The sequence below is a fragment of the Eretmochelys imbricata genome, chromosome 3 (assembly GCF_965152235.1).
Source record: "Eretmochelys imbricata isolate rEreImb1 chromosome 3, rEreImb1.hap1, whole genome shotgun sequence".
In the NCBI taxonomy this organism is placed as follows: Eukaryota; Metazoa; Chordata; order Testudines; family Cheloniidae; genus Eretmochelys; species Eretmochelys imbricata.
Window position 1 is genome coordinate 147,488,426 of NC_135574.1, and position 16,674 is coordinate 147,505,099.

Consider the following 16,674-nt stretch of genomic DNA (forward strand, 5'->3'; position numbering starts at 1 on the left):
TGAGAGTGAAAAAAATCAAACAATACCCAAGAGGGACATAAGATTGAGTCAGCCTTGTTGGCTCAGACAATGACCTGTAGATATTGCCATTTAGTAAATACCGAGTTTGTGCTTTACATTCTGATTGGGTGACACAGCATCATGGGACCATTTCTAATCTGTGCAACTGTCTCAAAAATTAACATTTTAAGGTAACTGAGATGGCACAAAGCATGGATCTGTTGCACCATCTCCAAGTTATTCAGTTCCCAGTGTCGAACAAATCCAACTATATGACCACTCCATATCTTCTCATTAGTGATCCCTACTTGAAGTTCTCTTTGATAATAGAGCCGGAAGAGATCTACACACCTAGTGGCTACTTCCATAACTACTGACTGCTCAGGAACAGAGTGAACATAGCATTCTCTCATCCAGAGAATGTACAGGGCAACAAGTGATTGGTCAAAAGAACAAGGAAGTGTATCCATGATATCTAAGAAGTGGGATTGCTTATGCTGTTAATTTTATATACACTCTCATATTTGGGGTCCTACAAGGCATTTTGTATGGCAGGGACAGACCCCAATAAGTCAGATCCCTTTGGAATGATCATATTGACCCAATGACAGATGGCAGTCACTTCTCACCTCCTTTTATGCTTCTTCGCTTGAAAGTGAGCACCATGCAGATCACAGGATCTCTCTTCAATACCAACAGAAACCGTAAAGAAAAAAAGCTCATGCAGGAGAGCAGCCTTATTAGGGCCTCTTGTTTAACAGGCAATACTGCAAAATTGGTGCTTCACTTCTTTACCACTAGTATTATGTTTTCAACTTCCATATTTGCAATGGGTTTGTGCCACCACACACTGACTATCCAGTCTCAGCAGACAGATAGATTGTAAAATATTGCCACAGAGACAGATACACTCATGCCATGGAGAGTTTGTTTCAGCCCTGCCCAAGGCCAAGAAAAATGTTCAGAATCCTCATGTCAGATTAGAAAAGGTCACAACCAATTTTTCTCTTTTTCTTTTTATTAAAAAGTTACCAATCCGAACTCCTAGGTGAATCTAAGAGATTAACCCCAGTATTCCATGTGCCTGTAAGAATATACCAGCTGTTCCTGGTGAGGGTGTAGAATTTTCCAAGTTAAAATGAGCAACCATTAAAGGAAATCAGTTGACTATGAGTATACAGAGTACAAACAACATAAGACAAAGTAATAAGAGTGGAATGCTCCATAGTCTGAACTGCCGCAACCCCACCAACCCCTTTGCAAAATACACAATATGGTCACACCTACAAAACAAAACAAATTTATGGTGAATACTATCTCCCCTCCAAATATATAAGTTACCCATTCAGAAACTAGGTTCATACATCTCCCAAACATATACACCCCTCTTCAGAGGCTATTGTACATGTGACCTACATAAAAGTTTTAGGACTGTCCTCTGGAATGTAGGTAATCTATTCTGGGGTTACTGTTACCCCTTTAAATGTAGAGAGCCCATATGAAGAGTGGTGGCATTCCCCAAAAGTGAACAGGCATGTATGTATGTGTGCACCAATAATGTCATATAAAAATGTTAGCTTAATAAGTCTTGCCCTGATCTCCTAGTGAGTGGCTGGGAACAGACACCTCCTCAGTGCCCTCTTCTCAAAGAGGGGAAATCGTTTTTCACCCAAGTCTAAGATTTTACCTTATTGGAAAAGGGCGTTTTCTCCAGACCTTTTGCATTCTCTGACTTGCTGGTTTTTTCAGTGGATTCTTTAGTTTCCATGGATGGTTTCCGGGGTTTTTCAAAAATGTTTATCCCCAGGATCTGGGCTACTTTGTCAAGCTCAGATTGCTTCTTCTCTGCTGCATCAGACTCCTTGTGCAGCTCAGAAATCTCCTTCATAATGTTTTCTTGCAGCCGGTTCACCTCTGCTAGTAAAGGGTCTTTGTGCCCATCCTTCTCCCGCCTTTTCTTCCGCAGCATCTCCCCTGAGCCAAATGAGGAGGTAGAGGAGTAGGAAGCGCAAGAGGAAAATCATGTTAAAACATGTACAATTATTCCAGTCAGATAATTAACTGTTAAATTTATAAAATATCTAGGAAATATCTAGGTTAGAGTTTTTGACCAGAAAGAAGGATGAAGCTGAGCTCTTGGGAAATAGGCACAATGGAGTCAGCTCACACCCCAAGAGAGAAACTTAAATTTCCCTCTTACTTTTGAGCAAACAAGCAGTCCTTGGCTTTCCCTGCATTGCTCCATAAATGGATCTCAAACTCTGTCCTGAAGGACGCTTTTTCCTGGGATGAAGGAAGAATTCAATCTTTTGTTGGTTAAACAAAAGTTTGAAATTACCCAAAAATATGTTTGACTCTGTTAAGAGATTGCTTGCACTGTTGTTGTATCCATGTTGGTTCCAGGATATGGGAGAGACAAGATAGCGAGGTAGTATCTTTTACTGGACCAACTTCTGTTGGTGGAAGGTACTAACTTTCAAGCTACACAGAACTCTTCTTCAGGTCTGGGGAAGGAAATCAGTGTCTGCACTAAATACCGGTTAGGATAGATTGTAATTGTATTTAGTTCAGACACTCGGATTTCTTTCCCCAGACCTGAAGAAGAGCTCTGTGTAGCCAAAAGCTTGTACCTTCCACCAGCAGAAACCGGTCCAATAAAAGATACTACCTCAACTATCTTGCCTCCCCAAAGAGGAATTTATCCTCTCTCTCCAGACTAAATTTAATAAAAACAAGTAAGTGAAGGGTAAATTGACAGGCCCCCATTTCTGCTACATTAACACACTGCAATGTACAGAGTGAAGTAAATTTAATTTGTCAAGTTGCTCAATGGCACATTTCAGAAAGTTGGGCACAAGTCGTGGCCTACATACTTTGGGTCACTACAGAGAGATTCCAATTCCAAAGACATGTAAGCAACTGCTGGTTACAGAATGGCTGTTTCATTTGCCTACACGCACGATGGTAATGTTACAGTCACTGCTTTCTAAAAAAATTCTGGGGTGCCTGGGTGGGAAAACATTAAATCTCATATTCTAGACTATTATTCTGATCTGTACTCATATTCTAAACTATTATTTCTGATCTGTACTTATTCTGATCTGTACTACGACATAGGGCCTCTGGAGTACATCCTGAGAGAAAAGGGAAGGAGGAGAAGAAAGCAGTAGTACCTTGTTGTTTACGTAGCCTATCTAATTCAGTCTTGAGATAATAGAGCTTCTTCTGTCTTGCTTCTCTGTCATTCTTCAGTTTCTCTCTCTCTTCTATGACCTAAAAAGATTGGGAAGAGAAGGGCATGAAACTCCCATCTCCTTCCAGCACAGATAAAGCAATACTGCAAAAGTGATTGCTAGGACCCCTTTGCAGTTCATTGGATGTCAGTCACTTATTCTAATCACTGTTCTCAAAATAATCTTTTGCTGTTAACTTTTTAATATAATAAACAAATCCACTTTTTTTTCGCATTTTTGAGTTACTTTTTGTATCTGTGTCAATTTTTCAATCCAACGAAAACCCAAGGAAAAAAGTCACCACTATATCTAGACTTGAACTGCATTAATTCTTGTTGCTGCTACTGCACTGGTAAATGCAGTTATTCTCAGAAAAATCTAATTTAACTTTTTAAAGAATTCAATCACCAGTAAGTTATGGGAGAGAGTACAAGGCTCATGCTAATCTACCGCAAGCCAGTGACATCTATTTGTAGAATATAGCCTTTTGGCAGAGAATAAACTAAATCCATTAGCTTACAAATCCTTTTTACATTATGACTGGGATTTTCAAAAGCACTCAGGTGTTGGCCTACTGACTTCGCTGAGTGCAGTTAGTCCAGTGTAGAGCCCTTTTGAAAATCCCACGCTATATCTTCACAGCACGCACACTTCAACGAAAACAAATGAAAAATGGACTGCCAAGCCCTACATCTAGCTTTCACTACTTACACTCTCCTTGGATTTAACCATTTAGTTTTTGTTTCAGTGCTACCAAACAGTTTGTAATGCTCTATGTTTTGAAACACAACTGACATCTGTTGAGTCCCTGGATGCTGTCAGCTTCTTGTATAACACAGACAGAGATGGGGACTGGGGAATTCATAGCGCCTATTTTCAATGTAAATAGGCTTCCATTTAGAAAACAATGTTCCTGTTCTAAGGAAAACATTTACAATGAATTTGGAAGCCTTTTTCAGCTTCCCCTCATTCCCTCCAGCTTTGTTTTTTAAACAGACTCACCAGGTTTTGTTACCCAGGAGAATCTGGCAGCATACAAGGACCCTCTAAGAGAGTAACACTGGTCCCTCCCGTACAAAAACAAAATGGGATACAAATTAACATTAAGGAGTCTTAACCTTGTTGTAACCATAAAGTGCTGAAAGGACATCATCAGTTTGACAACCAGTCAAATTTTAAGAGTGAAGTATTTTCAGGTCCCCCTAACAATCAAAGTTTTATGCTACTATACTTTTATTCTAGGAGTGCTTTATCAGTAGGAATATCGGTACTTTATGCCGGCAAAGAACTCCTAGTGTGGATGCAGCCATACCAGCAAAGCTGTGCTGTATTCCAGTACACTAAGACCCTGCCCCAACAAGCTGGTAAAAGCATAGTTTTGCCACTATAACTGCATCAACACTAGGGGCTTCTTCCAGTACAGCTATGTCAGCCAGGGATCACACCTCTTCACACTATATAGCTATGCTGGCAGAAGTCTATAGCATAAACAGAAAAATATGATTGTAAGGCTATTTTAAAAACATTTTTCAATCCCTGATCTTATGTGGAAGGCCCACACAAACAGGCAATCTGACTATACAAAAAGATACAGGGAAATTAACTACACAAAAAATGCTGTCAAATGCACTAAGTAAATTTAAAAAGCAAAGAACAATATTTTTTCCTATCTCTTCCACTTCTTAGAACCTTTGGAGTTACTTGAAACAAATGTAGCAAAAAAAATTTTTTTTAAATGTGATGTTTAATCTGGTCCTTTAATACCTATTTAAGAATTTCTAATGCATCCAGCACTGTGCTATCACTACACTGTATTTAAAAAAAAAAAAAAAAAATCAGAAAAGCTTGTTTACCTTCAAAGGCTCAACAGTTCCCCATCTCACCAGAAAATAGTCTTCTCTAACAACTATTTTTCCCGCTGATACATAAAAAACTCACCTGTTTAAAAAAACAAAACAAAAAAAATGCCTACTACTGTCAATACTCCAAGCTCCTGTAATGTTTTAAGCATAACACAGTGATCTTCATGTATTCCTCAGCCATTTCTTAGCTGGTTGCAGGTGATCAGCTTTGCACCTCCCTCCCAAACTGCTCAGCAACAGCCCAAGAGCATATGACTTGTTGCGGTTTAAGTGAATTCAGTATAAATATTGTTAAACTGCAAGCACACGGAAAAACATGCCTCTGAAGATGAAAAGCCAATTATTTCATCAGAGCATCAGCAGCAACTAGCAATCTAACCAAGAAACCTTGCTGTGTCAAAGAGGATTGAAAAACAAACACAGATACAAGTTATGATTCTAAATTTGAGTGGTTTAGCCAAATATTTATAATTCCAAATAATACACTCACCTTCTGCTTTTGAGCTGCCCGATTTTTTTCATCAGAAATCTTTTCCGTGGTACTTTTGAGTGGGCGTGTGGCAAGCCGAAGGGGCATTTTGGAGTAAGTGGTAGTCGTGATGGGGATTTGCATGAGCACAGAGTCACCTCTCTTGATATTAGGGGGATTTTTGCCCATGGAAACTGTCTCAATCACCCGGAGGTTTGGGCGTGTGGGGTTTGCTGGCACTGCCATTGTGAGAAGCCCATGAGCCTCTGGCAGTGTAGGGTTAGGCTGCTGTGGAGGGGGGTACATGGGCCAGCCAGAGGCTGCATAAGCCATATAGTGCCCATATGCATCATAGGCGTGAGGGGCCATTGTGGGAGGTGGATAGTTTTGTGGCATCTGAGCTGCAGTGAATTGTGGATAGTTTGGAATCTGGTATTGGGAAACAGAGGTAGGGGGCAAACTGGCAGGAGCAGGCGGCGCAGAAGGGATTAGAGACACAGAAGGAACAGACTGTTCTGGTGGGCAAGCAGGTATCTCCTGACCCACAGCTTTGCTTTGAGAATATTCTGATTTCTGGAGAGAGGATGTCTCTTTGGATGGCTGGAAAGAGCCAGGAGGTGATGCAGAGCGCTGCTGGCTTGACTCTGGAGAACGAGTGTCACTCCGGCTGCGGCGCATCTCCCAGGATTCCAGTCTGCGGGAATCTGAAGAGTGACGATCAGGAGAATGAGATGCCAGCTTTTTGCCATGGAGACGTTCCTGCGTGCGGACAGCCAGTTTGCCAATTTCAGCCACCCCAATGTCAAGCCCAATGGTTTTGAGCAAGTCATGAATCTTTGCATATTCTGTATTGGACTCTTCCAGAGAATCTAGCTTTACAGCTGGAGAAGGAGGGGGACTCACTTTCTGGCTTGTAACTTCACTCCCACAACTCACTGGGGGCTTTTGAACAGAGGAAGATTCTGTTTTGGAGTCTTCATCCTCATCACCATAAAGAAATTTTTCTTCATCCTCAATGTCAGGAAAGCTGCGCCTTCTCTTTTCTTGAGCACTGGCAGAATCAGCCATCATGCCCAGAATGCGCGAGAAGCCACTGCCATCCTGACTGGCCCTCTCATGAGGGAGGAGGAAGTCAGTATGACGGTCTGCAGGCTCTGATTTTGGTTCCAACTTCTCCTTGTGACTTAAGAAGTTTCCAAACTTCTTTTCAAATGTAAAGTTGTCATTGGGAAGCCCAGGAAGTGAATTCCACTCATATACACCATCATGCAATTCCTTGTTTGCCGATTCCACAGAGTCTGTGTTAAACCGTTTGAGAAAGTTCTCCACTTCAGAGGCAAAAGGAGTGCTGCTGCTGCTCTGGGACAAAGATGAATGACTTGAAAGAAGAGGGAGATCTTTGCTGGATGGAGAGCTGCTTGGAAAGCCCTCAAGCTGAAAAAGAAAAGAATGTTTATTACAGCACCCCAAAAGGGGGATAAGCACCTCAGAGTACAAATAAAAAGATAGGGTCACTTCACCTGAAGAATTTACAATCAAAAATTTAGAAAAGACAACACATGAGAGCAACAAACCATGGAAAGGGAACAAAGGAAAAGAAGGTAAGTATTATAAAAAAGTTCATGTAGTTACTTGGGAAGTCATTAAGATGTTTTTATGGGTGCTTAAGAGAATACACATGCACAACCACTTAACATTTTATTACAAGTTCTCAGCAGCCTCACAAATTGAAGTTTTCTTCTGTGAACTTCTATGAGATAGAGAGCTATGCCACAGGTTTTAATTATGTATCTAGATAGATCAATCTCAAATACAGGTAAGACTGTGTGGATTGGGGCTATTTTCAATCACTTATATACAGGGTATGCATGCAACTCATTCTCCCTTGAATAGGGCTTCCTCTAACATATCCAGCCGAGACCCTTCACTTTCAAAGTATCCTCTACTACAAACACCACCACTACAAAACCAAAGCAGATCAATACGAGATATTGGTTGAAGTGATTAACTGAAACCTGAGGCAATGCCAAGCATCTCTTTTATCACAATAATGCTAAATGCATACCAATGAGTTTTTATGGCTAGCCTTAATTGGTGACTGAACTATGTAATCTTATTTCTCATAACAAACATGGTTGAGCCTGATCAGTACTTGAATGGGAAACCAATGAAAAATGCAAGATTTTGTAAAAAGTAATACTGATACTCAGTAGGTGGCTCTCTTCACTAATCCATTTCTAATCTAACACTCCGCTAAGCCATTTCCAATCTAACATTTTGACACGAAGAGTTCTAGGGGGCACTGTAGCTGGAGGTGCCACTCAATTAACATACTGACTGCCTGTGTTACTAAAGATACTGTAGCACTTTCTGTAAAACTTGGCGCTGATCCCAGTGCCCTGACTAAATTGCAGCCAGGGTATTTCATTCTGCCTCCCTAAATTCTACTTGCATACAAGAGTCTTCATTAACTGCCCTAACTATCGTATGGAGCTACCATGAACTGCTGAATATCTGCAAAATTCCACCCTCTAACCTAGATGCTAATGCACCATTTATTCCTGATTGTACACCCATTCACTCAAACCCAGCTATCATAGCTTTAACATAACGCAAAATTTAACACACACAAAAAATAGGCAATGCAAAGATTCAGGTTCCGACACGTTAACCTGGTCACATTAAATACATGTAACATCTTTTATTCCTCCTTTTCCTCTCTAAATATACAGGTTTAGTATATTTGTTTAAGTTATTACATATATATCTGTACCATAAAATATAGAATATGTGCATCTTGGCTGAGTTAATGTTGCGGCTACTTGACCTTTCACATCTCCAGACTTAACACTTATTTAACTGTGGGGACTTTCTTTAGAATTTCAGCTCATGTGTGCGTGTTTAAGGGGTGGGGAAGGGAGTATATCTTAATTCTGGACCTATGCAGACAATGACAGTGACCCCACTAGATGGCACTAAAGCACAAGATTTCCCCCCATAGCTATCGCTTCTCTGGAAAATCCTTGGTAGAGTTCCATTCTGCACATAAATGAAGATGTTTAAAGGGAGGACACACAGATCTGATGCCCTGAGACATAAGAAACTAGGGGAAGTGGCCACAAGTGGTTACAGAGGTACAGAGAGCAATTGCGGCTTCTGTAATTAACTGTGCTGGATCAAACTCCAAGACAGGGAGGACAACCTGCAAGAGACGCACCAATACGACAGAACAAGTATCCTTAATTCAGTCTGTCAGAGAAAGGAAAAGGCAAGAGACTGAAGATCAAATTAATGCAGTGGAGTGCAAATGGACTGTTCTGAGAAGTAGAGGAATAGTTAAGGGCCAAACCTGCATTGGGGACTCCATTTCCACCTCCACTCGTTTCTTCAGGATAGATTTTTTGGGCATAGATGGCGCTTCATCAGGTCTGTATAAGTACCGAGTCTCAGAAGACTGCAGTGTGCTAGTTAAGCCAGGGATCATGTATCCACTACCAGACAGATCATGGTTCAAGTTTCTGCTCCGTTCTTCCTCTTCTCTTTTCCTCCTGGCACGGTCAAGCTCCCGGAACTCTTCACCCAGATATGATGGGCTCTGGCTTCGGCCACGGCTCCGTCTGCGATAATTTCGTGTTCCCAGTGTGAAACCATGATGATCACCACTCATGCCATGCATCTTCTCATCCTTGTCGTACCGAGGGCGCTTCGCTTCTCGCCCTCTCTCCTCTGGCCTTGCTGGGTAGGAGGATTTCCTGAGTTTATCACTATCCCTGTCAGGTCCCCTTGACAGTTCTTCACGATGACCATAGTGTGGACTGTAGTCTGATCGGTGAAGGAATACATCTCTGTTGCGGTAGTCCTCATCATGCCTCATTATGTAGGGACTGGAAGACGGATCTTCATGAGAGGGATAGCGTTCAAGGCCTCGAGGGCATGGGAGGCCTCTGGTAAATATTGGACCATCAGCCATGTCATCCCTGGTAAGAGAGGCACATGGAGTTAAACCTAGGTCAGTGAGTTAGAGGAAAAGTTTTTCAGTCTCTTACTCTACAGTAGCAAGACTTCAACGCTGCCATTTGAAAACAATATGAACTCATGGCATAAGTGAAAACCAGCACCTCAGAAGCAGGGAAGAGGACCACCAGTATTATATACATATGATACTTCACCCCCCTCCTATGGGATCACTCTCAAATACAGAAGTCCAAACACAAATTGCAGAAGGACAGCCAAGATTTAATATAGGAAACTGATCAAAAGGATAGCTTTGGTTTTGTGAAGGAAAAAGGCTACATACATGTTTTCTAAATTTCATTACTACTAAGTTTCAGGCCACAAAAGACTTCTCCCACCCTCTACTAGGTACTCTGGTTGTGTTACATAGGAATTATTCAGGATAATTTAGCTTTGCATTGCACACGTGGCCAGATCTTCAAGTGCTTTAAAATCAGCTATGCAGATTTACACTAGCTGAGGATCTGAGCCATGAATTCTAGACAGATTTTGTACATGGGTTATCAGTGAACACATTTCTAGTGTACCAGAAAAGATGCTTTGGAACCTCTTCAAACTTCAAGAGGACACCAAAGCAGTGAAGTCTGTACATGTAAGAAAATCACTCCTTTGTGCTAGCCTCAGTTTAGATGGGAAGAGTATATATTATATGATATGTTGATAGTTAGTACAACACCAAATCAGCACCTTCTTTGGTGACTGCTCCCTACTAACACTCCCCAGTGCACGGAAGATGTTTAAAGGGAGGACTTTAAGAATGTTTTTCCCCCAGTATGCCTTTCTGGGATCGGCCTTTAACAGAGCCAAGCAGCTGCAGTCCTGAAGTGGCCATTTTGCAACTGGCAGCTGCTGGATGTATCTCTATCTCTTCCATCTAGTAAGTACCTATTAAGCTTTCCCCTGATTTCCCCATTTTCTTCTTACTGGGAAGATGGAACATTTTCACAGTACATAAAACTGATGCCTGTACTGGACTTCTTGTAAAACACTGCTAATTACAGCTTACTATATAGATCAGTATTTGACACAGTAAAATTATGATATTTTGGCAAGAACGCTGGAAGCAAAATGAAACTGGAACAAGAGTCTTGGGAATCCAGAACCTCCTCCCAAGAGCTGCATGTGAGAGTAGTCTTCTCTAATATGGATGGGTCAGTAGCAACTATTTCTTCAGTGGCATTAAGGTTTTGTTCAGGTTTCAATTAAGTGTTATTTAAATCCTCATTGAGCATGGAAACAAATACTGATGTTAGGCTAAGTTCTAGAGTACTTTTTTTATGCAAGTCTGACATGTGACCCCTTAGAGAAATTTAGGGCTGGTGTCTAACTGCTTTGGATCCCTCTCCTATAAAAGACTTAACAGTTCAAACTTTCAGGAGAGGTAGCTCTAAAAGTCTCATGTATTGGGTAGTTTTTAAATAGAAATATTAAAAGGCAACTAACTTATTTGGGAATTTACTTGCCCTGTAATTTTACTTCTCTGAAGAATTCATCTTGCAGGATTCTCATACATTACATGCACTGGAGTCATGGGAAATTCCCATCTCTCAATACTTTTGACCCTCTGAAGCGCATGTAGCGTAGCTTGAGGGGTCTGTCATACTGAGCATGGTTCAACTTCAGGTACCCAAACATTCTGGCTAGTTCCTTTCAACAGCAGGAAACAAAAGTGCCCTGTAAGCCTCTAATGAAACAAAAAGAATAGGGAAAAACCTCCCTCAAGTAATCAACATGCCACATAAGGGATGGACAATGGATAGATGATTGTCTAGAGGATGAAACCCCAAGCATATCATCTCCTGTTCAAAAAATTCCAGAAATCGGAGATGTGATAGGTGAATGCATGTGATTCTTGCCAAAAAGACACCTTCAAAGAATCAGAATTACAGTAAATATATTCCCATCTCTAAAGATATCAAACAAATCATTACCATTAAAAATCCTAAGCATTAAAATGACTGGAAATTATTAGATAAGGTAGTCTGCATAAGTATTCTATTCCTCTTACAGTTTATACATTGTTAATAACAACACTGATATGTGAAAATTCATCTTCCTCATGCCAGTAATTCAACTCTGAGCCACAAGACAATTCTCAACACACTTCATATGTCACTGATTGGATGCTTTACACAGAATCATAGAATATCAGGGTTGGAAGGGACCTCAGGAGGTCATCTAGTCCAACCCCCTCCTCAAAGCAGGACCAATCCCCAATTTTTGCCCCAAATGGCCCCCTCAAGGATTGAACTCACAACCCTGGGTTTAACAGGCCAATGCTCAAACCACTGAGCTATCCCTCCCCCCCAAGTCAGAGACATACAAATTTAGTGATGGATATATACTGAAAAAGTTAATTAGCACTGTCTTTGGATCAGAGTTAAGGTAGAAGTAGGAATTAACAAGGTTCTACTGTATCCTAAAGTAGAACGCACCCAAGTTGACTATATGATCACGTTTCTAGCTTTGGCTTCTGGCAACGTACAAAAAATAGGCACCAAAATATTTATACCACAGTAACTGAAAATAACTTGCACACATATAAAAGCTGGTACTTTCACCACTACAGGGCACAGCTGACTAACTTATTCTTCACTTTCAGGAAACACCTTTTCAGTACCACCCCCTCCTGTTCCTGAGATCTCACTACACACAGAAAAAATGCATGAAAATGTCATGGGGAGTAACTGATTCACGTTACAAAATACCTTCAGCTGATTTTTTTCTGCAATTAACTATGTCACTCTCACTAGCCAAGTAGCAATCAACAATCCTTATGAACTCTGATTATAGCAGCCAACTTAAGGGGAACATTTAATGATATCTCAGAAGGGATGGAGTTGAAATTGTGTCATCGGCGTAATTAGCAAAGGCACCAAAAATACACTCTGGACAGCAAAGAAACAGGGATTTAGAAGACAGCCACACTGGAGAGCAAAGGATATAACACACCTGTGTACAGGGCTGGGGATATATGAAACGATTGCTTATCCTACAGTAACTCTGGTTCTTCAAAACATGCTGTCAATATACATTCCATTGTGGCTGTGCCTGCATCCCACACACTTGGCCAGCAGTTTCCATTGGGACTGCACCTGTGCCCTGAGTGTCCGCAAGCCTCCCATCCTGAGAGCATAGAGGGTGAGGCAACCCCCACCGCACCTCTGTTCCTTCACCAATAAAGAATCCAGGGATTACAGGATTCCCCAGTAGTGAGGAGGAGGATGGATCATGGAATATTTGTGGACAGTGCATCTTAAACAGCCACAGCTACTGTAAGGTAAGTAACAGTTTCTTTGCCTTTGATATGGTTCCTCACCAAAGATTCTTAAGCAAAGCAAGCAGTCATGGGATAAAAGGAAAGCTCTTCTCGTGGACTGGTGGTAACTGGCTTAAAGATAGGAAACAAAGGGCAGAAATAAATGGTCAGTTTTCACAGTGGAGATAGGTAAATAGCAATGCCCCCTTGGGACCTGTGCTGTTCAACATATTCATAGATGATCTGGAAAAGGGGTTCACACTTATATGGAAAAATCTGTCAATGATACAAAACTACTCAAGATAGTTAAATTCAAAGCTGAATGTGAAAAGTTACAAAGGAATCTCAAAAAACTGGGTGACTTAGCAACCAAAATTGCAGATGAAATTCAATGTTGATAAATGCGAAGTAATGCACGCTGGAAAACAATCTCAACCATACAAACAAAGTGATGGAGTTGAAATTAGATGTTATCATTCATGAAAGAGATCTTGGAGTCATTGTGGACAGTTCTCCAAGAACATCTGCTCAATGTGCAATGGTAGTCAAAAAAAGCTAACAGAATGTTAGGAACCATTAGGAAAGGGATAGATAATAAGACAGAAAATATCTTAATGCCACAATATAAATCTACAGTATGCTCATACTACGAGTACTGTATGGAATTCTGGTCACCCCATCTCAAAAAAGTATATTAGAATTGGAAAAAGTCCAGAGAAGGGCAACAATGACTAGGGGTATGGAACAGCTTCCATATGAGAAACAATTAAAAAGAATGGGACTGTTCATCTTAGAAAAGAGACAACTAACGGGGATATTATACTGGTCTATAATATCATGAATGGTGTGACAAAAGTGAGTAAGTGTTATTTACCCCTTCATAAACCACAAAAACCAAGGGTCATGCAATGAAATTAATAGGCAACACCTTTAAAACAATCATAAGGAAGTACTTCTTTACACAATGCACAGTCAACCTGTGGAACTCGTTACTAGGCAATGTTGTGATGGCCGAAAGTATAACTGGTTTCAAAAAAGAATTAGATAGGTTCACCTGTGTTTATTAGCCAAGACGGTCAGGGACATAACCCCATGCTTCTGAGACACCAGAAGCTAGGACTGGACAACAGGGGATGGATCATTCGATAACTACCCTGTTCTGTTAATTCCCTCTGAAGCACTTGGCACCGACCACTGTCAGAAGACAGGATATTGGGCTAGATGGACCATTGGTCTGACCCAGTATGGTTATTCTTATGTTCGAGTGTTTATCCATATATATTCCACTGTTGGTGACTCACTAGCAGAGACCTAGATCAGTGGTTCTCAACCAGGGGTCCAGGGCCCCCTGCGGGGCTGTGAGCAGGTTTCAGGGGGGGTCCACCAGGCAGGATCAGTGTTAAACTTGCTGGGGCCCAGGGCAGAAAGCCTAAGCCCTGCCACCCAGGACTGAAGCCCAGCGCCCTGAGCTCCACCACCCAGGGCTGAAGCAGAAGCCTGAGCAACTTAGCTTCATGGGGGCCCCTCTGGCGTGGGGCCCCAGGCAATTGCCTGGCTTGCTACTCCCTAACAACTTTTATATGCAGAAAACAGTTGTTGTGGCACAGGTGGGCCACAGAGCTTTTACAGTGGGGGGGTGGGGGCTCAGAAAGAGAAAGGTTGAGAACCCCTGACCTAGATCACAGTAGGTGGGCGCTAGGAGCCTACGTAAACAATGATTATAAAACAGCCCTACCAAAATGGGGATCAGATCTTGATGCTTCTACCACAAAGTAATGGTGAACCCCAGGTAGCTCCCCTATGTATCTCTTGTACTGAACATTTCTCAAAGAAGCTAAAGAAACTGCCTGAGCTCTAGTGGAATGTGCTGTAACACTCAATGGCAGATCTAAGTTGCTTACTTCATAGCACAACTTAATGATTGTAGAAATCCAGCTAGAGAGTCTGTGTGTGGATATGGTCTGACCTTTTACTCTATCTCCCTAAACTACAAATAATCTGGGGGTAGGGGATTCCAAAAACAATTTAGGGCATGTCTACTCTAGAAACTTAAGTAGACCTATATTAGGTCGACTTACAGCCACCGCAGGAATTACTGCAGTGGTGCATATCCACACTACCCTCCTTGGGTCAGTGGTGTGTGTCCTCACCAGGTGTGTTGCCCCTGCCCCTCGCCTCCCCGGGGGAAGCCACCCAGGGCTTCTCGCCTCCCCCTTCCCCGCTGGGAATGGGGGTGAAGACACCCAGGGCATCTAATCCCCAGGGAGTGGGGTCCAACAGCCCTGGCTTTCTTTCCTCCGCCTCTTCCCACCCACTCCTCCTCAGGTTATTTCACAGCTCTGAGTCCTGTTCCAATAGGAAAGTGCCCTACAAACATCTAGGGTGTAAAGTTTAGTCTTCCCTTTGCTCGAATGTGGCTCTGAAAAGAAAACAGGCAGATGTATTATGTGGCTGACATGGAATTTACAGAGTACTTGGGCAAGAATTTTGGGTGAAGTCTCAAAATTACTATCTTTATTAAAAAACAGGGAACTTGTAGGCAGAATGCTCAAAGGGTGGACCCTTTAAACCTATCATTATAATGTTGAGAGCCCAACAAGGGGGAAGCTTTCAGACTAGAAGATATAATTCCATAGGGTCTTTCAGGAACCTTGATACTGTAGGATGTAAAAATATGGAATATCCCTGAATTGGATGGTGGAAAGCTGAGATGGCTGCCAGGTGGCCCCTAAGAGAAAGAACTCTGGGCTATTTGAGTTAAGCACAGAAGGTATTCCAGTATGGCAGGTGCTAAATGGAGTCAACTGATGCTGCTGAGCGTACAGTGAATCTTTGCCACTTGGCTGTGTAAGTAAGTGTCAGAGTCCTTTCTACTATGGATAAGGATGTTTTGTACTTAAGAGATACAGGTCCTTTCCACGGATGTTAACCAGACAGCATTCAGGCTGTGAGGTGCCAGAAGGTGGATCTGGATGAAGAATCTATCCTCATCTTTGGGATATCACATCAGGCTCAAATGGACTGGAGGTTGAATGGAGAGATTCATCATGTCTGAGAGCCAGAGCTGCCTCAGCCATGCTGATGCCATCATGATCAATGTGAGAGTCCTGCCTGAGTTTCTCTGAAGTTCTTGGGATCAATAAAATATCAGAGTAAACATTAATTACGTCCGAGGGCCAGGGGATCAGGAATGCATCAGACTCTGACTATGCCCATCTCTGGAGCAGATCTTGTGGCACTTCTTGTTCTCGTTAGTGGCAAAGAGGTCTATGGATGACCCCACTTAATGAATATGTCTTGGATAATGGTATCCTTTACTGACTTTACTTTCTCCTTTTGAAGGAAGAAATCCATCAAAAAGTCTAAAGCTAACTCAAGTAACTAACTATTAAGTACCAAACTATGTACAATACAACGCATAGACCACTCAGTAACCAAGAAATTTGGACACTACAAGTTCTGACTCTGACTTGTAGCTGGGGGGAGAATATCTAAGATACAGCTGGGGTCACTGTGCCCTTTATGCCCTCAGGTGGGATGTGGGAGGCATGAGGACACTCAGGGCACAGATGCAGCCCAGAGACTGCTGACCAAAAGAATCTGAACTGGAGTACATGAGGTGCATACATGCCAACAGTGGATAGATATGGGAAAGCATTCAAATAAGAATGTAAGTTTATATTATCTCCCTTTCTCCTTCTTATCTTAGTCTGGTTTAGCTGTTGCTTTTCATACTTTTTTAGCCCCATGTTCCTCACTACTTCTTTTACCATTTCAAACGAATAACAAAGCTTTATCAGGGAGTCTAAGTGAAAGCTGTTAATTTGTCTGAGGGAG

The 16,674-nt window shown here is 41.8% G+C and overlaps 1 protein-coding gene across 2 annotated transcripts in view; it reads right to left on the reverse strand.

The window, feature by feature from the left end:
* The window catches only part of ZNF318 (zinc finger protein 318), a 38,714-nt gene that overhangs the window by 13,386 nt on the left and 8,654 nt on the right, over positions 1-16,674 (reverse strand). For both annotated transcript variants that reach the window (XR_013345695.1, XM_077813557.1), the window contains exons 3-6: positions 8,914-9,541; positions 5,586-6,998; positions 3,174-3,273; positions 1,688-1,974 (exon numbers count right to left, since the gene is read on the reverse strand). Coding sequence is in view for 1 of the 2 variants with exons in the window: in XM_077813557.1 (XP_077669683.1) it covers positions 1,688-1,974; positions 3,174-3,273; positions 5,586-6,998; positions 8,914-9,541 (2,428 nt within the window). In the remaining variant the exon portion in view is untranslated. The remainder of the gene's footprint in view (positions 1-1,687; positions 1,975-3,173; positions 3,274-5,585; positions 6,999-8,913; positions 9,542-16,674) is intronic.